Source organism: Corvus hawaiiensis, chromosome 10, assembly GCF_020740725.1.
Source record: "Corvus hawaiiensis isolate bCorHaw1 chromosome 10, bCorHaw1.pri.cur, whole genome shotgun sequence".
Lineage (NCBI taxonomy): Eukaryota > Metazoa > Chordata > Aves > Passeriformes > Corvidae > Corvus > Corvus hawaiiensis.
The window spans coordinates 10,347,326-10,371,462 of record NC_063222.1 but is presented as its reverse complement, the minus strand read 5'-3'; the positions used below and the strand labels follow the sequence as shown (position 1 = coordinate 10,371,462).

At 43.7% G+C, this 24,137-nt stretch overlaps 1 protein-coding gene across 1 annotated transcript in view; it reads left to right on the top strand.

Moving 5' to 3' along the window:
• The window catches only part of EPHA4 (EPH receptor A4), a 104,594-nt gene that overhangs the window by 40,204 nt on the left and 40,253 nt on the right, over positions 1–24,137 (top strand). Inside the window, exons 4-5 of the mRNA XM_048314392.1 lie at positions 1,129–1,284; positions 16,420–16,758. Coding sequence (XP_048170349.1) covers positions 1,129–1,284; positions 16,420–16,758 — 495 coding nt within the window. The remainder of the gene's footprint in view (positions 1–1,128; positions 1,285–16,419; positions 16,759–24,137) is intronic.

Below are 24,137 nucleotides of genomic sequence, written 5' to 3'. Positions count from 1 at the left end.
AAGTCAGGACTTGTTAAGGACATTTCATAAATGGCTTTGGCTAATAAGAATGAAGTAACTTGCTCTTTTATAAATGTGTTACTAATATCCCTCTGCATTTCCTGCTGGAGGGCTTTGTAATAGAAGCAGGGAAGAGTGAGGGGGGGACTAAGGGAAGGTTGAAATAGCAAGAGCAAGCCCTGGCTATGCGGGGGCTTGTGCCCTCCCAACAGGAGCCTGTATGTAGCAGGGGAACCCTAAAGGTAGTGTAGGTGATAAATGACAAGATGTGGGAGTGAGTCACACAGTAAATATTGGGAACAACCTTTCCTTTTTACTGGTTTGCATGCCTGGGAATTTTCTCTCCTTTCTGCAGTGCTAAAAGCCAGTGGTGATGGTGGGCTTTTTTCTCTAGCCAAGGGAGAAATTTCTAGGATGACATACCTGTTAGCCACCATGAAAATGTGTTATTAATGATGCTAATGAGTTTTTTCCAAGTGATATAAAAGTAGCCATTTGTGTAAGCCCTGCATTTATGAAGCTGATGTCACTGAAAGCTTGCCAGCTGCACGTGGGCCCTGGTGGCAGTGGTGCAGTCACTGCTGTGCCCTGGCTTCGAGGAGGAGAGAGCATTGCTGATCTCCTCCCCTGGGGAGAAAGAGCCAAATGAATTCTGCCTTGCCATTTCCGGGCATGTTGGGTTCCTGTCCCACTCCCTCTTAAAAATTGGCAGTGTCTGACTGTCAGCTGCCATTCCTTAAGTGGTCATAGAATAAAGCAATTGCACCCCTTTTGTCATGCTCTGTGTGTGTGTGTGGGTGCAGGTGGACATGGGTTAATCCACATGCAACTCCGCAGTAAGCACAAAGAAGCAGCTGATTTTCTGGCAGCGTCAACAGAAGAGTATAATTTTTTTTTGCCATCTCTAAGCCAGCTTTTAAAATGGCTCTTGTTGGAATTAGAAATCAGTATCCCCTGACATAGGATTACTCATTAAGAGTGTGATGATTGTTAAATCTTCACCTGGGCTAAGAGGACATCATTAGATCTCTTTGAAATGTCTCCTGCCTTGATTTTGAATGAGTAAGCTAGCAATTTATGATCACAGCCCGGGCCAGTAACACTCTCCCTTCCTGTTCCTCCATCTAGCTTGCAAAATCGGATACTACAAGGCTCTCTCGACAGATGTTGCCTGTGCCAAATGCCCGCCTCACAGCTACTCCATCTGGGAAGGCTCTACCTCCTGCACCTGCGATCGGGGCTTTTTCCGAGCGGAAAATGATGCTGCCTCCATGCCCTGCACTCGTAAGTTGGTCTTTGAACAATCTCTTGCCCCTTTTATAACCCATTTTTTCTCTGTGTCTCTAAAAAGCATTCTGCTTCTGACATAAGAGCATTTAGTAGCTTTTATGGCCCTTTTCAGACGCAGTTTGCATTTTGTCTCACACTTCTGAGTGAAAGTGTTTTCAGCCCTCAATTCCTAATGGCGGCATGGTTGTGCTGACCCTTGTGAGCTTGCAGTATAAATAAATCAGGAGACACAGTTACAAAAGAGGGACTTGCACACCTCAGTAATACAGGTAGAAGTAAAATATAGGCCCCACTTCCAGTCTGAACACCTGGCCAGTAGATCACATCATCTTTCTTCTCTTTACATACGGATATTTGTAGAAATTTTGGAAGCTTTCCTTGTAATTGTATGACCTCGGGTAAACAGGTAATATTTATAATCTCATTATATTTCTAATTTGCTTGAAATACAGCTGGTGACCCTTTGGAACTTAAGTGTTCATCCGAAAGGGGTAGTAATAAATCTTAAACTTTAATGAAACAACCACCCAAAGCATGGTTTATTTTATCCTGTGTAGGTAAGTACATCATGTACAGCAAATGGAATTTGCTTTAGTTCCACCAAAATGCCTTCAACAGGGAGAAGGAGAGGTGCACTGAGCACAGTCACAGGGTTACTGGAAAAACTCCTTGTCCTGTGTGTTGGTTAATGGCTCATACAGTCGAAGACCTGGGATTCCAGGCATGTCCTGGTGTTAAATTGTGATCATCTAGTTCTTCGGTTTTCACTTTCTTAGGAGCAGAGCAGTTTGAAACAATAAGTGAAAGGGCTGTATTTTACCAGGGGATATCCATGTGTGGCTTTCCCTGAAAGCTCTTGGAAATGTTTCCAGATTTTTCAGCTGTATATTTGTGTAGACAGAGTGTGTGTGTGTCTGAGTGAGGGAAGGCCGAGATATTTCTTTTGTAACATTTTAATATATTGCAAATTAATTTTGTGAGAGATGACTCACATTCATTTAGACCTTAATTTCTCCCTTACAAGGCAGAAACAGTGTATGTCCATAACTAAGTTAGCACTCATCCCTTCCTCACACCCCCTTGATTCCAGCTGTTCTCCAGTGATTTCCTTCTTTTCAGCAGTGAGTTTTGCTGGGTGGTGGTTGAGGAGGCTGGGGCATAGCCAAGAGCAGCTGCTTTTGCTTAGTAGGAAGCATAGTGGTGCACATATCCCCTTGCCAAGTATTGACTGGGAATGGAGTCTAACTGTATTGTGAAACCTTGCCTAAGTGGGCAGGAACATGCTTTCTATAATATAATTTACACTAGGAGATCTAAAATGTGACCAATTTTATAGGAAAAATGTCTTTCTGCAACAGCAAAACTATTGTTTGGAATATACACCCTAAATAACATTATACCAACAAAAGTTTTTCAAAGCCCTGGTCCTTGTGAGTGATATCTTGACCAAATTGAAATCAAATTAGTAATCAACTAGTTGAATTTAAATAGGCATGTGCAGTTAGTGAAGTATGAGGAGAGAGCAAAACATTTCCAGATGGGGAAATTGTAAGCAAATGATATGTATGTTTGCTGGTATTGCAAAATGTACCCCTGCAAGCTTAGCCCTTTTTTGTCAAGTCTTGGGGCTGCTGGAGGCACTCCTCCTCATTACTGTCTTGGGAGATCAGTCAAAGCTGAAGTTCCTGATCTTAGTCTTTTACCCTGAGAATACAAAGGGGGAAGGAGAAAAGGGCAAAGGCTGTGGTGCTGGCCTCAGTCTTCATCTCTGCAACAGCCTAGGAGGACCCTGCATGCAGAGGCAAGCCAACACCACAATCCTATGGACACCTGCTCTTGGAAAACAGGCCCGTCTCTGGAGGTCCTGCTTCACAGCTTTGAATTTTCCTGTAGCTAAAGGGCTTCTTTTTCTGTGATCCAGGGTGAAAGATGATGCAGGAGCTGTTCCTGAGCTGGCCTGTGGGGCAACTATGCTTCCCCAGTCCTGCTGTGCCCGCTGGCAGCCCCTCTTTGAGCCCTGCCTTAGCTGTGCTTGAAGGGTGGTGCCTGCTCAGGCGCGAAATGCAGCCCTGCCCGCGGGGCTGTGTGGGGGGCTCTGAGGGCTCTTCCTTTGCCATGCTCCCCCTCTGAGTGGCCTTCAGCCCATGTACCTGAGGCAAGTGACAGCATTCAGAGGACCTCTGCTGAAGGAAGACCCTTCAGAAGTAGGTCCCTGTTTGTCTGACTTTCCTGACAAGATGTGTAGACAGAAGGGAGCATAAACATCAAAGGTGCTTTCAGGTGGATTCAGACTGTAATCAGTTCTTACCAGTTGGTTAAACCAGGTGACAAACCCAATTCCCTTGTGCTGACAGCCATAATAATCAGGCACCTTCTTTGTTCATTATGCTCTCTTTAACTCTGGTATTCTCATTCAGGCCTGCATTTAGTAATCGCTCAGTGTGACGGCACACTAATGAAGAAATAAAACACAGTATCTGAGATCCATTCTTCTAGCAAAAAGATAGACTCTGCTCCACTGGCTTGTAAAATCAGGTTTCTGTTCACTTGGAGAACTATTAGACCAGGTGAATAAAAGTAACATTGGATAATTTGGAAAGAACACCTGGAATGGACTGTGGATTGATCCTTTCTTTATTATTTCTAAACACTTTTTGAGATGAAGAACTTCAGCCTTCTTAAGATGTGTTTTTGTAAAGCTTTGACCCTTGGCTATTGATTTCCTTTAGTAGTAAACTGTCTGGCCTTGTCACTTACCTCGTCTTCTAGGCTGAGGGAGGAAGATTGTTAGGACTTTTTCCATTAGCCTGATTGTGCTAGTGGATGAAAGGGAATTAGAGAATTCCCCTTCCTTTTCCTTTCTTGCAAGTTCCATGATAAGTTACAAAAGCAGTAGCTACTTCCTGATGTGCTGGCCAGGAGAGGTGCTCCAGAGTTTTACCCTTCCATAACACCACTCTCTGACAATGCCATCCCTTGTTGAGCTGTAAAAACTGTGTCTAACCTTAGCTAAGCCAGGCATCAGGCTCCTAAACAAGTAACTCAGACTCTGGTTTTAGTATTCTGCTCTATTTCAGCTATGCTAGAGTGAGTAGTTATGTCTGGCCTAAAGTTTGTGCCAGTAAGAGGAGAATGTGGCAGAGTGTGGGTGTAGAGACAGTGAAGTGGGCTGTGTTGAAGGCCAGGCAGAGGCACCCTGACATACAGGAGTTCACTGGTGCAGCTTTCCCCTCAGACTTGCCTCCTGGGGATAATCATCAATGTGTCTGTCACCACTGGGGGCAGAGCTACCCTGGATCCACCGCTTTGGCCAAACTTGGGAATTCAGACTTGGAACTCTGAAGCACAGTGGGCTTGTCAGCTGTGTGCTTGGCCATGGAGATGGGATGATTGACTCGTAATACACCTGAGCACAAACTGTGGAAAACACGGGCGCCTTTCCCTTTTGGAAGCGTCGCAAAAGCGATGTCGAGGCAACTCTACAGACCTTCATTATATTGCAGTACTTGCGGAGAGGAAGGGTCTTTCATAAGGTTAGCGATGTAATGGAGAACAAATTGCCTTACCCACACACGAATCCATGAGGCAGGAAAACAAATCACTCTTAATCATGGCCCTTGTCCCTGAATTCCCTTCTCTGTAAGGAGATATCCTGTGAATTGCAGCCTGGTGCAGGCAGGTGCAGTTCCCACCCAAATTAATGGGTGTTGCTACTGTGTCTCCACCATTAATGAGTTGGGTTCTCTAACTCTTAACAAACAGTGCTCGCATTATGAGTGAGAAAGGGACGGGTTTCTATTGTTTATATTGTCTGTTAGATTCAAATTATTAATGATTTTTAATTGGGAGCCCTTTACAAAAGAGAGATTATCATCATGGACTGTCCAGCTTGAAATCTGCTTCAGTAAATGACCCTGAATAATTTAGTCAGTTGTGTCACCCAAACAGGGACTGGTGGATTGATTGATATTTTGTCATGGCCTGAAATATTTCAAAAACGGTTGCATTTAAGACAACTTATACCGGAGAAGCTTGAAGATAAGAGCAGATATAGTGAGATGCAAGAGAAGAGTGCCTGCTTTGAAAGGACCTTCTCCGGTCTAGGTTATCAAGAAACTGCATAGCCACTTCAAGCGGCAAACATCACTTACTTGTCTTTACATTCCCCTCTTCTAATTGAATTTAGTGCACTGCAGTATTTCCTCCAGAAAGTATATTGTTTTTAAATTACCATTTCAGTGCTATTACTCAAGGCTCCTGCTTCTAATGCTTTCTGACAGTTATCAGCATAATGAACCATAATGAAATGATGAGCAATCTACAGTGGAAACTCAATGTGAATTCCACTAGAGCTGTGTGACTGTGTTGTTAAAATTTGAATGCACATTAAAATAACACTGTCCTTATTTGTTTCCAAGGTCAAGGCTTTAAAAAAGGTCTGAAAGGTCTAAACACTTCAATTTTGTAAATGTTGCAGTCTAATATACACCCTTAATGCAATCCTGTGTTACATTTAACATATCTCAGAGATAAACATTTGACCTGCATTTTCAAAAACGAGTGACTTTACCTACCTAATAACTGTGGCTGCAGATGAATAATTACATAGGATCTGATTATTTGAGCACGTTTATAATGATTGCTTAGACTATAAACAATATAAATAAACCAATGTGCTCTTTTTCCTTCAACTTGTTCCTTTTCTAAGTTTCCTGTTGGACGTGGATTATCACTGTTGTGGCTGTTAGGAGAAAAGAAAGTAGGATACACCACACAGTCATGCTGGCTGCTGCATTCTAGGTGGCTTTGCACTGGCTTTGCCACACTTCCACCCTTGTGCTGGCACTACTGCAGTCCTCTGCTCTTGGAGCCTGTTCTCTATAGTATGAAGTATATGCCAATAGAGCCTCTGATCTTCAGAATTTAAATTTATGACATAATAACTCTTCCACATCTTTATATATGTCCATATCTTCAGTAAATTATTTTGTTTTTAAAACATCCTATGAGATTGTTCATTATGTAAATAGTACATCAGAATGCTTTTTAAGCCGTAGTACAGCAGTTGCAAGAGCAGAGGGAACAGTGGGTAGGCTGTAAGGAGAGAATGATTTTTCTTCTCCACGTAGGCTGGGAAAATAGACCATCCATCGCTGCATCGCTGCCAGACCGAGAGAAAGGGATTCTGAGTGATGGGAATCTCAAAGGAGAAAGCTGTCTCCCCTTGTGTGTGGTGATGGGCTGAAGGAATTGAATAAGAAGGGGAGTGGTTATGGCTTGAAGAGAAGAGACAGGAGTAATTTGACAGTTTGTGTTTATAATCAGTAGACTTAAAATCATCACTCCTTTAAATACTGCAACTGTTTATTAGCTGTCTTCTGATTTTCTGGCCATAGCCTTAAATTAACAGAGACATTTACTCAATTAAGTGGGGGCTTTGATTTGGTTAGTCAGGACCCAGTTCTGTAGAGTTGTTGAAGTAAATTAGAGGGCAAACAGAATAAGAAATTCAGCAGTCAGGCCAATTACAGAACAAGTTATTTTTCTGGTTTGATTTCTTTCCTGTCAGACTGTCAGATAACTTTCTGGTTTCTGCAGTGGAATTCTTTTTATCTTGAAAGAGTGAGTGAACACAGGTGGTATTGTCTGCAGCACAGTGCATTAGAGTAGATGTGATAACATGTCTTAGCATATGTGACGATGCAAAATGTTCTTACATGGCAGCTCTTGGAAGAGAAGCCTGGAGCCCAAAGGAGTGGTACCTGCCTGCATCATTTTTCCCACACCTCTGCCAGGGGTAACTGGACCTCTTTGCTTAACTTCTTTAGCCTCTTTAGGAGAGGAGCTATTAATTGGATTGTTCTCCGGGTGAAAGGAACAAAGCCTATTGTGAAGCTGGTAACCAGGGTACTTTTGGCAAGTAAATAGGAAATCATGCATTCCAGTGAAATGGGCATTTCATCACTGGCACTGGTCCAGGATCCCTAGCTTGGCAGAATGCCTGCTGAAGTCAAAGGAATCTTGCCCAAGTAAATAAATGAAAAATTGTTTACCAAATCATTTGCCTTATTATAACCCAGTTGTAAAGCTAACTATGCCCAGAGAGGAGAGGGGGTGGAAATGGAGCAGATAACTGGTATTTTAAGTGGCTGCTGCATCTTGCAGCCTGTTGGCTTTGGTCTTGCCAGTTGTAAAACACACAATCTGTAATGATAAATGGTCAGGAATAGCCAGGCAGACAAGAATTGAGGGTAGTCCGAGCTGCCAGTGCTTGTGTAAATTAGCCCACAACAACGGGGGACCTGTCCACAACTGCTGAAAGAAGCAATTAGTGGCAGCAACATATAGAGCTGTCACGGGAAAGTGTGGGCTTTATTTGCAAGCTTAAACTTACGCAGCCCAGGTATTTACTCTGTGTTATAACTTTTCTTTCAGATGGTTACAGATCAACAACAAAGGCATATCTGAAGGGCATCAGCTCACATGCTGAAATATCATTGACAGCTCCACTGCTATACAGGCTTAGTGAAGCCTTGTGAGATGGAAAGAGGAGGCCAAAGTGCTTCCTCTTGAACACTGTGCCTGGCACAGCTTTGCCAGACATTTTAGTCAGTGAACTTAAGGAGTTTAAAGACATTGATTATTTAATAATTACTTTCTTTGCATCCTCTCTGAAAATAGTAAACTCTCTATTTCATGCTCAGCCCTGCCCCCAGGGAGATGATTCTAGGATCATGATCAAGTTAAAGAGCACAGATTAGAGTTGTTAAAGGCCATCCGTACAGTACCAGTGTGGTGAGGCCTTGCTGAGAGGGCAGCAGTGTGACCCTGTGGGTGAGGCTGGCAACACAACCCACAGCCTTAGCAGAGCCCTAGTGCTGTGCCTCTGTGCCTGAGCTGGACCCTTCAAAGGCACCTGATGTACTTCCATTGGCATTTCATTGCTCTCTGCAGATATGCTCCAAATATCTTTGGAAACGTTCACTGTATGGATCTTTTCTTTTGTACACCTCTTTATTTGGTCTCTTTATTCTCGCTGTGTTACACACAAAAGCTGGCTCTCAGATCTTGTATAGCAGATGTGCTAAACTTTTCACTGCTTCTGATAGTGCATTTCTAGTCAGGTTTTCTTGCTGTTAGACAGTCGGATGCTTGCTCCCAGGTGCCTGCTGCTCCTTTAACTTATCAAAGACTTTGCTGCTCCTCTGTAGTGCAGCCAAGGCCAAGCTGCCGATTCAAAACAGGCCAGTTCATCCTAGGCTCCTTTTAAATGACGGTGAGTCATAGCAACCTTCCCTGTTGTATGAATCTTGTTTATTATGTAGCAAATTAGCTCAAGATTTCTGAATACCCTGAGTTCCCTTTGAAATCAGGGCAGATGAAGAGGGTCAGCGTCTCTGGAGCAGGCTCATAAAGAGGATCCTTTTGTCAGTCCTGGTCCAAAGCCCATTGAGGCCTGCTGGTCTGCCTGATTGACTTTGATTAGCAAACACCCATAGCTGGCACACAGCTGCATTTAACAGTATTTTTGTAGGGTTTTCACAGTTTTAGCTGAAGTTAGAAAGCTTTGAACTGCAGCAGGTTATTGTATTATTTTTAATACAATATTTTGATTTTTTCTGTTTGTTAAAATAATTTTTAATCCTTATCAGGCTAAGGTCTGCTTTTTCTGCCTCAAAAAAGAGGTGATATTTTCTTCAAGGAGAGTGCGGGAACGGTTAAAGAAGATTAAAGTCTTTTCTACATGCTTGAGGTTTTCTGATGTCTGGTGGGAATTGCCAATGAAGCTTCCTTCCGATTTCACACTGTCAGGCGAATGCAGGCTGAATGCAGTGTGACAACCCACTTGAAAATAATTATCCACTGCCCTGGCTGCAGAGACATCCGTTACCTGCTGGAGAAATGTGCTTTTACACACATGCCCACGCAGACGGAGTAAATTATTTTTTTAATCATTTTCTCCTTCCAGGGCTCAGAAGTTTCATCCTGCTTGTTAAGTAGTCACATACATATCTTTTGAAAGCATCTTTCTTTTAAAGGATGTACATTTTAAATGCACCAATCTGGTGACTGACAGGAGATGCTCCTAACAAAGGCTTGCCTTCTTGAGGGTATATATTTGAAATATGTCCATTAGCACTTCCATGGAGAGTGTGGGTTTCAGTTTGCGTTTTTAATAGATCTCCTCCCACAGCCAGATCTTTCAAGGTAATAAATCTTAACTATACCATTGGCTAGTAGTAAACATATGTGGTTACAGTCCTAATACTGATAATATCAGTTCAGTCCTTAGTGGGTAATGTTGCTGCCAGAATAATTCACTACCACTGTTGGTGGCTGAAGATTAAGCTGGCATGAAAAAGAGAGCACCTAAAGGAGCCCTCTGCCAGGCTGTGACAGAAATGTGCTTTTTGGTTTGTTTTGTGATGTTTTTGTTTTTCAACATAAGAAAACAGTATATAAAGGCTACTTGTGTCTGATAAGATTGGCCAAACCAAAGCCCACACCTTTATCTTCAGTCCTGTGGCCATGGGACCTCTGAGAAAAGGAAAAAGGAATTTCTTTACTTGCATCTACCTTTGGTGAACAAAAGTTTGTTTGTTTGCCCAAAATCTGGAGCTACTAGTTGTCTAGAAGAGGGATTCTGGAGTCCTGTCAACATGGGGCAGCAGAAAACCAAGCTGTAAGGTCCTTCTTATTTCTTGTCATTTTATGGGACGACAAGGTCTCTTGGGAGCTGTTTTGCTGGGAATCATTTCTTTCTCATCTCCGTTCTCTGTGCTTTAATCCACGCCTCCTAACCATACACTGTTGCTGAACTAAATTAACTGGTTTAGTGAAGACAGTATTCTTTATGTCAAACAAGTCTGTCTGGTTTCCTTGTAGAAAACTGTAATTGAATTTACCGCATACACCCACAGAGACTTTTAGAGAAACACCTTGCTGGGCAGATCAGTAATAAAAAAGGAAGATGTAAAACCAGGGATATTAAAACCTCTGTCATAACCATTTAAATACAGTTCCTCAGCACAGTGCACTTAAAAGTCTGCCTTCAAATCCCAGGGTTAGTTTTCAGGGATATTTTTTGGTTGTGTGGATCGGTCGGGTTTGCAGCTGTAGAGAGGAAGGGAGGACCGACTTGGTTGGAGTCTCCCTGCATACCCAATCAACTGTGCCCACCTGCCTGTCTCCCTGGAGCTCCTCCAGCTTCAGGAGCCCAGCTACAGTATGTCCTCTGCCATGGCTTTGTATGGGTTTGTGGTGTATGGCCTTTGTCAGGAGAGAGGCTCTCTCCTCCCCACTTGTGCCTTTGTGGTGGTGCTGCACTTGCAGTCCTGGCATGCCCTAGTTAGACCCTGTCCTTGGGTCTGTGCTTTCCCTGTGGTGTGCGTGAAGGGCTGGGCACGCTGATCCCTCAGGGCAGCAGGAATATTCACTCAGTTGCAGCTAATCCCCTTTGTGCTATCTTTCTTTGAAATCATTCATTGCATTGGGGTAGACATTCTTTCTCCTTTGCAGAATGGTTTAGCCAGATTCATGAGGCTGAACCTCCTACATTTGTGCTGCTGTCATTTGGGGACAGGAAGAAAGGGGCTTTGGGATAACGTTCTCAGCTGGATGGCATCCAAGCAACAGTCAACCAACCTGCTGATGTTTGACTCAACTACCTCTGGTACCCCTTAGTCTTTAGGGCAGCTGATTTAAATGGAAAATATTGTACTCCTTGCAAATACATAGTTTACTGAGGTGTCATTATGCTCAGTGTTAGTCTGCAGCCTGGTTCGCTTCCCAGCTGTGTTGCCTTGCCATCTGCACCCCACAGGTGCTCCTTCAGTTGTGGAGAGCAAGTGCATTACTGGGTCTCACTGTGGAAGCTGTGTGTGAGTCACTGCAGTGCTTGGACCAGGCTTCATCCCTGGGATGCATCATCGAGGCTCCTTGAGTGTGCCCACAGAGACCTGGCACACAGATAATGGAGCACACAGGGATCTCCTGTGGTCTGGAAGGAAGGAAGGAGACAGTCAGGTGTTGGTATGTGCCCTCGTCGTGGTTTTCACCAGGTCCTTGTCAGTTGTACAGGCGCGTGTGGGAGGCTTCTGACTGGAGAGAGACTTGAGTGTAGGAAGGGAGGGGGAGAAATGTTGACGGATGAAAAGTTAAAATACTGCCTGAAGTTGTAGAAAGGAGCGCTAAAATACATCAGTCCTTTTAGTAGAAGTAGTGCTTTTGCTATTAATCCCTTAAAAACTCTTCTTTCTGTGAATGTTTGTTTGACATAGGGTACAACATTGTCCTTAAGACAGACAGATCTCTCTATCTGTGGGTGAAGGACAGATAGCTGTAATGGCTATTGCAGCAAGAGAAAGCCAAACAATCTGCATTGCCCAATACATTTAAGGAAATCTAATAGGAGGGTTGAGGAAGATAGCAAGATTAGCTTAATGAAGATTATTTGTTGCTAAACAGACTCTTCAGTGTTTCCCTCAGCCCTGACACACACAATGAACTGCTCCACCCAGGGCCTTCCCATTTGCTTCATGGCTCACTTGATTTTGATGGGTTTATTGTGAAGCAGGATTTATGGAGCCCCAGGAAGGAATAAAATTAAAAACTTCCGTTCCCTGTGTTTCCCACAGAGGAGCCCCCCGTGTCCATTCAGGGTGCTGGTTAAAGGGGATGGAGAGGGATCCAGCTTTCAAGCCCCATGATCAAGCTGTGTCCCCTTTGCAGTCCCTAACAGGAGAAGACTGAGTGGCCCTGCAGATCCATCCCTGAGATTCTGTTGTCCTGTGCAGGGAAAACAACAGCACCTGCCTTCTTTACATCATAAAATTAATTTTGAAATTAGTTGGTTTTCAGAATTAAAATTTTTAGATTTAAATTCAGTTTCTTGTAGGAACTGTCACATTTTTAAGCTGTTCTGGGCAGTGTGGCAGTATTAGCTCCATGCTTCCAGAGTGCCAAATAGCCCATGCAATAGCATGCTTCCCTTGGCAGGAGATTTATGAAAAATGCTGTAGATCATGGGAGTTGTAACAAAATTACAGATGGTGGTGGTGATTCAGAGGCACAGGTCCCTGTCTCCTCTCTCATCTGCCCCGTAGCTAGATTTTTCTGCCAGAGGACACAGGGCTTGTATGAGGGCGATGGTCTGGCTGTTCCTGTGGGATCCTGCTAGCTGGGCTCATCCAGGAACCATCCTGGCCCTTGCAGCCTGCCACAGCCCTGAAAGGGTTTGTCTCATCTATCGGCAGCAGCTCTGTTGTCAGAAACAAAGCAAATCCTGATCACCATTGAAGGAACAGATACACCCTGTGTTTCAACATCTGAAACCAGGCCCATCAATCTGAAGCTGTTCCCCACTCCCTGTGCCAACAGCTCCATTGATGACTGTGCTCCAGGAAGAAAAGAAATTGCTTTTCCCCTCACTGTAATGTCAGCCCACCATTTGGAGACTCCCCCGCATCTTCCTTTTCATGCTGGAGGTGGTGCACTCATCTCTGTGACCTGCAAGCATCTGCTTCCCTGGTTTTCCGCTTCGTCGCATCTCTGTTTAGACACTGCAGTGCCCTGTCCCACATACTAATTACTGACTTTTTGCTTCTGAGGAGCTTGATTCATTCTGGCACATTTTCCCATGTGAAACTGGACCTAGAGCCTTGGAAAATATCTTAATGGACATCAGACTAGGTCTGAGTTTAACCCCAGACTGGCTGCTGTATCTGAGCTAAGAGGCGCATCTTTCAGACCGCAGCTGTGGCAGTATGAACCCTCTTCCCATGGAGGTCTTTGCTTCAGGAATACCCCCCTGAAATGGGGATATTCTCAGCCCTGGCAGAGCTGGTGCTGCTCGGGGCAAGGAGGTGTTTGCACTGGCACCACCTTATCTCAGTTCTCCTGGCTGTGCTCCGAATCTATGCTCTCATGTGTGTGACTGCAGCAAGTGAATGCTCTGTTCAAAATGCCTTTTGCTTTTTCTCGCTATAAGGCTCTTGACGTTTCCCACAGGAGCAGTTTCTCTTCAGGGCTTGCTGCTGCCAGGCCCTGACCAGTTTCTGGGAGGACACACAGCCTCAGCTCCCACTGGCTCTGGCTGCTGCTCTGGCCAGGAGAGACCTTCACTGTGCAATGTGCACCTGGGCTTGCAGCCTGCTGAGGCTGCTGTTTCCCCCCAGAGGCTTTTGTTGATTCTCCTGTTCCCTTGACAGTGTGGAGGGACAGGTGTTGCCACCCTGTGCACCTGCCTGCCCTGAAGAGAGAGCACAGGTGTGAGGCAGTTTGGGGAAGTCTGGGATAGAGGGAGTTTGGTTCAGTTCCTTCTCAGCAGTTCCTGCGCTGCCGCTTGAGTTCACAATTTCAGTAGTGTCTTCCGCCTCATTGCACTCTGAGTGTATTTTTGAAAAGCAGGCTCGTGTATTTGCAGGCTAAGCAGAGACCACTTTCTCATACCCAGGGGAGCTGGCAAAGCCAGCTTTTGGGGGAAGGGGAGCTGGTTATGGGACAGAGGCATTGGGCTGGGACGTGGGACAGTTTTGACCGCTGCCCAGATGTGCAAAGCATGTCTTGTGTGCCTTTGTCTCACCACATCTCTCTCTGCCTCCATTTCCATGTGATGAATAGTGATTAAAACCAGTTTCTTTCCTTTTTGTTTCTCGTCTATTTTTTTGGATCAGGAAACATCTCTTACTGTGTTTGGTAACTGATCTTTGAGTAAAAGGGTTTTGTCCTTAGGAGTCCTAAATGCTGCCAGTGAATAAATAAAAGCCATGAATGGCAGCCTGGTGGTGCAGCAGGCAGGAGGGCTCCCTGGCTCAGGGGTTGGACTCAGCTCTCTCTTCTTGCAGTAATTCTACCTGTCAACCCCGATTAACTCACAGACTGTTTCAAAGGTTTGGCAAGAAGGGAGGATTTCCCTCCTTTCAAAATTAATATATAATTTTGTATTTCTGAAGTGAGCACAGACAAACAATCCTTGCTTAGCTACTTCTACAACAGACCTTTCATTTAGGTACTGAAGACCCATTTGACCTCTGTGTCTTTTAGGACCCTCTTCTTAACCTACCTACCTCTCCCAAAATAAAAGTCTTGTCTCCTGTTGAGCCTGTGTTACATCCTGGTGGCTTCAAGCACAGACCCGAGGAGGTGATGCAGCCCTCAAAACCTTGTCCTATGCAGCTTGCTCAGGCCTCAGGCTTCCTTTGAGATGAGCTTGATGAATTGAGGAGGGAGCCACAATTAATCTTCCCCATAGTCATCCCTTAACAGCTTAACTTCTTTGATGTTAGACTTGATGAGTCACTTTGTAATTTCAGTAGAATTTCACATTTTCAGTGTATTTGGTTCCTGTCTTACCACGATGACTGTTTTTGTACCTTTGGCATATGAGAAGTTATGACTTACTTATTTATACACTTAATTAAACTGTTGGTGCTGGCTGATTCTTTTTTGCCAGTTTCATAGTTCCATAACATTTGACAAATATGCCAGAACTTTCTCCTTACCTTCCTTTTCTTCCAGGAGATCTGGTTAAACTTCTTTTGAATTGCAACCATCAAATGTATTTTGATAAAATCGAAGAAGCTTTCATGAGCTTTCTCATGTCTTGAACTTGTGACTTTCCACAAAATTATTTCCAGTGTTTTTCTGTTAATAATATTTGTATGTTAAGCTCTGACTATCAGCAGTTATTAAACACAGCTGTTTTTACTGTGTTCTGGTTTGGATCATTGTATTTTGCAAGCTTCATTCTCACTCTGTTTCATTTCTGTTCGATGCAGTGCTTACCTGCAGCCCTGTCCCAAAGCATCGTGTGTGTGTAGTCAGAGTACCTGTGTGCTCTGCCCCAGAGCAGGCTCCCTTGTGTCGGTCAGTGAAGCTTTTTGGGATGGGTAAAATACCCATGTCTTTCATGGGTTCACTCTGAATCATCCTTCTGAAATTTAAGGGTACAAGAGGTATGTCTCAACTGTATTGAAATTAGATTAAGAGTCTCAGGATTAGCTCTTCTGCATTTTCAGTTTGCCTGTGGGTTTGGGGCCTGTGGGGATTGAAGTGCACAAATAGTATTTGTGCCTGTGCATTGGTTGGCATGAGGCAGGGCAGTGCTGACGGCAGCTTGTCTGCTCGGGCAGGGCCGGCCACGGCACCTCTGGAGAGGTGCTGCAGGTGCAGTAGGGGCTGCTGCCTCTGGGCTCTGTCCTCCCCTGCCCAGGGAGGTCCTGCCCAGCCTGCCTTCGGCTCTGTGCCCTAATCCCATAGTCCCTGTGCTGGAACCAGCTGGGAGCTCTCTGGCAGCGTGTTTATGAGTCTTGAAGTCTCCTGTCCCTGTGGTGGAAAAGCTGACCTTGAGTCTCAGATTCAGCCTTATTGCCAAGCTTTCTGTCTGGGCTCTTGTTTCTGAACAGTTTTCTTTTATCAGCTCTTCCTTCAGATGCTCACCATATTCTCTTCTCCAATTCTTTCACTTTCTCCAGCACTTCCCTGCTGTAAACCTTATTGCCCATCTTTCAAAGCCTTAGTTCTGTGTCTGGCTTTCTACTCAAATCTTCATCCTGCATCCTGAGCTGTCATGTTCAGGTCCCTGCTTGATGGGCTTCAGTGTTCACTGAATGTGATTTGCCATCAACTTGTCTGGAAAATATTGCATTTATATTTTTCAGAAAAAGATACCAGGAGATATTTCTATAATAATTTCAATGAGAGTCTGCCTGTAGGTAATGGGGGACCTTGAAAATCTCAAGTGAAGCAGGAGTTTGTGCATTTGATGCTTTGCTCAGGAGATCATGGAAAAAATTAGTGTAGAAGATGTAAATTTAACATTTTTCATAACAAGTATAAATAGTGAAAGGGAAAAAGTCCCACTCCTGTTTAATTGCAATACTGAGCTTTCAGGCTCATTTAGAGCTGGAAAATACTGTTAGTTCATCAGATGAAGAGATCAGAGTTTGACTTACCAGTTAATTTTTCTGCCTTCATTAAGAACAGAGAGAAGTAAAATTCTGTTTGGTCTCTGTTGCCCTTGACTTAAATGGGAGTTGCACAGGGTCTGCAACTCTTAATTCTGATGTTACTATGTAAGATTTTTTTTTTTTTAAATTAGCTAAAAACACATGTACTTTGTCTTTTTAGGCCCTCCATCTGCTCCCCAGAACCTGATTTCCAATGTCAACGAGACCTCAGTGAACCTGGAGTGGAGCCCCCCCCAGAACAAGGGTGGCCGGGAGGACGTCTCCTACAACGTGGTGTGCAAGAGGTGCGGGGCCGGCGAGCTCAGCCGCTGCCGCTCCTGTGGCAGTGGGGTGCACTTCAGCCCCCAGCAGAACGGCCTGAAAACCACCAAAGTCTCCATCACTGACCTCCTGGCACACACCAACTACACTTTTGAAGTTTGGGCAGTGAATGGAGTGTCCAGGCAAAACCCCAACCAGGACCAGGCTGTGTCAGTCACTGTGACAACTAACCAAGCAGGTAGGAACAGCAGTTCCCTTCCACTCTCTGCTGCCTGTTTTTTAGGAAAGCTGTGATTTCCATTACATTTAGCATTAGAAAATGAATGCGAGGAGCCCTGAGATGTGTAACTGGGTCAAACCCTTATTTTCTGGTGATTTATGTGGATAGGTTAAATGTTTCAGAGGCGGGGAGAGAGAGGAGGTTTTGGGTGCTGTGTCTGGGAGCAGGCTGTGCTGCAGCACATGGGCAGGACGCTGGGAGGCATTCTGCAGAAGCACAACAGCACGGCTGCCCTGTCCCCTCCCTGGCCCACCAGCAGCTCTGCTCTTTGCAGGGGACACCCTGCACAGGGACACGAGGATGTCCTTGGTGTCTGCAGAGGGCAAAATACGTGCTTGGGGAGCACAGGGTTGTGCTCCTGCCCCCCTTGAAAAAGGGATTCAACGAGCGGAACGAGTGGGCGCCTGCTCGCCTGCCTGCTTGCTCTCCTCTCCTGGAAAGTCAATTAGATTCTGTCCCCTTGTTAAATAAGTACCTCCTTAACCTGCTGCTGACAATGTTTCAATTGATCAGAGCTGGCATTGCTATAGAAATCCTATATGAGCTTTCATCTTCATGCTGACTGATTTTTGTGTTTCATTCAGTTGGGAGAGTGAAATACTGTTTCTGTGTACACAAGGTTATTTCAGATACCCTGGGCAGCTCTGCTTTTTTGGTACCCTGTGCTTGACTTAGTAAGGGCAAAGGCTGCTGCAGCAGATTGCCATTTCGTTTTGATGCTAATTTGTTTGATCTTTTTCTTTCATTACATGAAAACATTTTTTAGTTTGCAACCAGTTAGGGTTTAACGCACAGGGTTCCAGTTGAATTTCTAATTTAATGCACAAAATTATATACATTTGAATATGACACTCTTCTAAATGCAAATTAGATATCCAGACTGTCAGACTGGCTACAAGACCGTCAAACCTGTTATCTGATGGCTCAGAGTGCTGATTGCCTTCAGGTCCCACAGATGTTGCAGGCATTCAGCACCTCGGAGCGTAGCTTACAGGGGATCATTTATCACCAGGCTTACGGTGTATGAGACAATATTAATATTGCATATTTTGATAGTACCAGACCATATAAATATTTTGAATTCTGTTTCCTGGTAGGTGCGTGTGAAAAATAGGTAGGCTTAGTCTAAATCTGCAAATTTTAGCTGTAGTCCAGGACATGTCGGTATTACCAGGGAGAAATACATTCAATTTTGCAGTGACAGTTACAAACGAAATTGTCAAGTCCATGCTGAAGTGCCTTTGAAAATCTGGACCAGTGTTTTTTGTTCTTCATATACAGTTGACAGCATCCCTTTTAAATTATGATTCAAAAATTCAAACTACCACTTTGCCTAGTGAAAAGAAGACTAATAGAGAGCAGGGGCTGTTAGGGAGTCTTGGGAGAAAGCCGTGAGAGAGTGCTGTCATACGCTATACGAAAAGAGAAGGTTGAGAACAGCAGCAGGGACAGTGTTTTTGTGCTATGAATGCTTAGCAAAGAGAGTATTTCTGACTGATTTTGGCATGTGTAAGGATTAGTGGATGCATATATGCATGAATAAATGAGCAGGCTCCATCTACCGTGTGAAAATTCTACCATCTTATGCTTTTATATGCAAACCAAAATCTGATGGAGTATGTAAATAAGAATTGATTTTGTTTATTATCCATGAGTAGTATTCTTCCCATCAGGAAATTTGTATTTTTGCCAACATTTCCAATTTCGAAACATGCTCAGTTTATCAAATGCGTCAGAGGGATGGAGAAAATTATACTGGTGTAAATGAAAATTAACTCCGAGGTGCAGTGTTCTCCCGTTCTTTGTACAACTTTGTGGTTTCTGCTGCACAGGAGATATGAATAGAAATGTGTGGCCTAAACCTACAGATCCCAGCTGAGATAAATAGCCTTACATATGCAAATAATCCCATTGATTTTAGTGAAACTGCTTGCTTGAGTAAAGGTTCGTAAAGTTAGACCCTTGGGTTTTACAAGTACTGATCTGTTTAATCATTGTAAATGTGTGTCTGGGGTGCATTAAAATCCTTGTGCCACTAATTTTCTTTCACTATATTTCATTATAAAGAACTCATGTCATGATGGAGCACTGCCACAGACTTGGTTTTGATCTTGTACCTTTCTTACACTAATGTAAAGCTGCTTTGGTTTCTTTAAGGCAATTCTAAATTCAGATTAGAACCAAGCTCCTCCCTTAATAGCACTTCTTCCTTGTTTTACTAATAAAAACGAAACCACCAACACTGAAAATGTGTAAATTACTTCATTGGTTTTGCTCTTTATGCTTGTGCTTCCCAACACCTGATAGGAAAAAAAATGTTGTCAATATGGGGAGGTTTTTTTAGTTCTTTACGTATGAGCAGTGCTTTTGGATTGTATTCTGGAGAATTTGCTAAAATCGTTTGCAAGAGGTGCCTCTCTGAGTTAAATTCAGTAGAAATGATAAGTATGCAAGGGACTAGGGAATTTTTTCTCTTAACACCTTGATCTTCCAAATATGCAACCATATAATCTGAATATGCAGAAATTTTTGAAGCAGTTTTTGATGCGAGAATCAGGAATCCGGGTATCTGTGTGCTTGCTTGCCTTGGTGTCAGCCCCTGTGGAAGGTGTGCATTTGGAGACAAGCAGAAAGCAAAGAGAAATCACTGGTGATACATTCAGCACAAAACTGATGGAATGCATTGCAATGACATAAAAGGTGCAGTTGAAAGGCACAGGTGGGTTTTTGTTTGCTTTTGTTGTTTTAATCCTGGAGATAATGAAACAAAGCAGTTTGCTTTCCACTCTTTGTTTAGAAACTCTTTTCAGTTTCCAATACTGTAGAAAAGTGTTTAAATGAAAATAAGATTTCCTATTCAAAGTAGGATCAAAAATCATGTGAAAAAAGTATTTTTTCTGCTTTGGAAAATGTCTTGGTTTTTATAGCTTTCTTTTTTCCAAAAAAAGGCAAAATTTCAGGCTTTGAAGCAAGTAAAAATTTCTATCTCCTAGTGAAATACTTCAGTGTTGTGACATTTTAAGAATTTTGAATTGTGAATTCAGTTCACTATTCTGCAGGTTTAGTATAATAATTTTTTTTTTTTTGAGATGAGACCCATTACTCTTTTACCATATGAGAATGAAGAGAATTAAAAAAGCAAGGATGGAACGCTGAGCTGCTAAAACTTGGAGCCAGTGTTCTTAGCACAATGAGTACTCTAAGTGCTGATATTGAGGGTGTCCACCAGCAGTGGTGGCTTTTTGGCTTTCTGTTTTCAATGAAATGAAATGAGCACTTTGTACATCTTTAAAAAATTGTGAAATGACTTGTGGAAGAGATGCAGACCAGCAATTCTCATGTGATGCTGCTAGGAGAAGCTAATTTCAATGAGGAACTCTATCAGGCTGTTGACTGAGTAGCTCAAAAATCTCCGGGCTTGTTGGTGTTTTTTTTTTTTTTTCTGCTAAGGGTAATGCTGTGAAGCTGTTCAAAATTAAAAGTAAAGCTCTCAATAAAGAGATCTTGTTCACAGCATGCAGGAAGCTTGTGTAGTTTTTTTTGAAGAGGTGCTGAACAGTTTATATTTTTATTAAGGATTAAACAGCTGAGCTGTTTAGGTCTCCAGCCTGAGAGGCCGGTTCCCTGCTCAGTTCCTCTGTGTGGCAGTGCTGCAGGGACAAGGTTTTTGCGTGGATGCTAAAATCATTTGTAAGGCAGGGGAGCAGTGTGGGGGGCAGAGCCTACACAAGCTTAAATGAGATTTAAAATCCAAACTTATTATCCTGCTTGCTTGGCTCCCTTTGATTTGTTTGCATTTTATGAGGGATAGGTGTCCTGCTCCGCTCCTTTGCTTGTTGGAATTTAAGCAGTTGATGCTTCTGAATAAACAGACTGCCTGGTGATTTGTTACCTTGTTAGGTTACCTGGGGCTCCGTGTTTCCTTAAGTGGACGGGCAGAGCTAGATGGATGCAGGACGTGCCAATTAGGATGAAAATACAGTATAAATAAATAAACCTACTCTTTCTCCCGTTGCATCAGACTGGATGTTTTCAAGCTGCCTGTGCTCAGGATCAAGAAATGACCCTTCTTGAGAGTATCTCGGGCTCTCTGTCTCAGTTATTCCTCCTCCTGCTGTCACTCTTCGTCCCAGCCGCTTTGTGCAGTGCCCCACCCCTGGCCTGTGCGGCCGTGTGTTCACCTGTCTCAGAGCTGCCTCATCTCTGGGCAGAGTGGGGTGGCTGGCGGTGCTGCAGTCCTTCCCCCTCTTCTGTGTGCTCCCCCGGTCCCTCAGTGTCACTCAGAGCCCTGCAGTGCTTCGGTATCCATTTCCAGGCAGGAACTAAAATGGGTCAGGGTGCCACCAGGATTTGAGCACCGCTGAGAAGATCTGTGTGAATTGAGTATTCTTCTAGGACAGTTGTAATGAACCCAAATACTGACTTCCAGTGCAAGGAAAGGAAATGTCAGCTGTTACTCAGACTCAGTTTTATTTAGCCTTTAGGTTTGTTTGTTATGTTCTTAATTCCTTTACTAAAAGGAAAAATACCCCAAACCTGAAAGATCCCAATCCTTTGAAGGATGGTGGTGTTTCAAGTAAGAAATGGCAGGGGTAGAGGGGAAAGAAGTGGGAGCTATGACTCGCAAATTCCTCTGGACTTTTTGGTAGGGGAATATATATTTCCATTTTGCATTTCCGTAGGTCTTCTTTGAAAGCCCACGTTTCCTTTCCAATGCTGATTAGCATTCCTCACGTGTTGTACAGAACAGCATGGAAAATGCATATAAGGTCTTACATTATGCCAGTGTGGTTTAGCTTGTGCTGAGCTACATTTGCAGTCAGTAAAAATTCATGAACATACATTGCCCTTGGTCAGTGTGCACTCCTCATGTCAAAAAAATAGTAGTTGCTCAGGCAGATCAAAAGTAACTCATGCCAAGGCCAGGAAAGCTAAGGATTTTAGTATTTTCTTTTTAATGTACTATTTTCCTGGATATTTATAACTTACCTACAAAGAATTGCTCTGTAGTGAAACATCAAAAGACAGCGTTGAGTAGATTTCAGTCACAGAGCTTTCTTTAGGTGGCTGCATGAACAGCCTTAAACTACTACTGGAAAATAAAATTAACAGTTACTCTGAAGGCTGATCGATCCATGTGATTCTCTGAGCTCCCTCATGTTCTTTGAGTATAGTCCTGGATTCAGTGTAAGTAATAGTAAATCATTTCTGTTTGCTGAGAGTGAACATAACATTTTTTGATTTTGTGTGTGGTGATATTTATGTGCATATTAAGAATGTTATCGATAGGTGCTGAAAGAAGTTAATTTTGATTTTAAAAATTGCAAGGTCTGTAGTCATTCAGACGGCTAGTTTTATGCCCAGCTCTTGCAAAAAATGTTCCTTTTTTAAAATGCAGTCCTGGTGAAGAGCTGTTTATTGTTGTGTTGAAACATAATTTTTGAAGGGCTGTATAACCCCAAGGAAGACTTCATCTCCAAATAGCTGGGGAAAGATGTGAAGACAGAATTCATCATGCGCTCATGTCACAGTTTCGCAGACCCTATGAAATAGTGTAAGCTGGCAAAATAAGTAATTTTCTGTTGTGGCATCCCCCTTCCCTAGTCCCTGGTGAGGCTGTCGGGAGGCTTGTGCAAGTCAGCTCCCCTTCCACGGCTGGTGGGCTCTCCAGCCCCACTCCTGCCCTGTTCCTGTGGGTGATGTCGGGATGGGGCTGTGCTGGTGGGGTTCAGGGCTTTGTGGAGGGAGGGATTAAGGTGCTGGGCCAGGCTGTTCCTCAGGAGCGTTTCGACTCTTTGGAAAGTGTTGAGGTGACATCAGGCTGGATGGCCCAGCCCGGGAGAAGTGCAGGAGGGTGAGTTCGAGCCTCTGCCCAAGCAGGAGAGCGAGTGGCACTCCAGGTGCTGGGCACAGCTGGCCTGGCTGTAGCCTTCACAGGCATCCAAGAGTCAATTGAGTTCTTATTTTTATTCTAAGTACTTGCTACCAGCACAGTCCCACCCTTTCCAGTTACTTATTTCCCTCAGCCAAAGGATGCAAGTAGTCTGTTCCAATAGTCCTTTTTCAGGCACACAAACCCGTGAGGAAACTCATGCACGTAGCTGGGTGTGTATAAACAGTCACAGTACCCTGGCCACCCAGTTCCCCACAAGCCTGATTTAAAATAATCTCTTGGCAAACGTCTGGATGCATGCCAGCTGTCCAGAGCATGGGAAGTGTGTGTGATACTACTGGCTGCTGCATTATTTTTTCTGTAAAATGCCAGGGTAATGGGGAGTTGCAAAAGGGGTGTTCTTACTTTGCTTTAAGGTGTTTGTACTAAGGATGATGGATCAGCAGTCTCCTTATTCCCCAAATGGAGCTGTGTTAAGCCTGAATTCCGTAGGAAAGAAAATAAAAACTAGTAAGCAAGGACTTGGAAAAGGGATGATCCATGAGTGTGACACTCCGAGTGATTTTTTACAAGATCTTGCAGCATTCCAGGCTAATTATATGCAACTTTCTCATTTTGAATATAAATTGGTGAGGTTTCTAAGGCTTCACATTTTTCTGCTAGACATGAGCAGTGATCCCCCCTGCGCATGCTTGTTCAAGCAGGAGGGTTGGGACCAGCTGTCCACTGTTGTAGGGTTTCACCTGCCCTGATCAGTGAGGTGACCTGCCAGGCTGTGCAGGACAGCCACCTGCCTTTTCTTCCCCTGCTTTGGTTTTCCAAGGGACTCATGTTTTGGCTTTTGATATCTGAAGACTTACATTGAAAGGAGTTACTGCGACGACTTCTGAAGCAAACCAAATGATGTATTTTGGGAAACCACAGATCTTTCAAATATTAATGCAGTGGGAGATGCAGAAAGAAAAGTGATCCTAGTGCTAGAAATTTGGGAATTGCATGGAAGTGAACAGTGGGGAATACTTTTGGATGGGCAAATTTCAGCATTGAACATGAGATTTCTCAGAGACTTGAAGATGTCATGTGTTGACCGCCTCAGGTTTCTTCTGCTGCACGTTTAATTACGTGTGTAAGTTTAAGTGTCTGAGTAAGGAGCTTCTCCAAGCTGGCAGATGCAAGTGGGAGTTTCTTCTTAACAGCTCTGTGTTCTTGCAGAGGCTTTAACTGATGGTCTGTAATAAATGTGTAGTTAGGCATACGTGCTCCTGTCTTAAAAACAAAACCGGGAAAACTATTGTTGAGAAGGATTAAATTATTATTATTTTAAGGTAACTGCAGCATTCCACAAAGAAATAATAATTAAAATAACAACCGCTTGCTTTCTGGCAAAGCTGTCTGCACCACCCATTTCCATGAATTTGTATTCAAGGTGGGGGATACAAGTCTT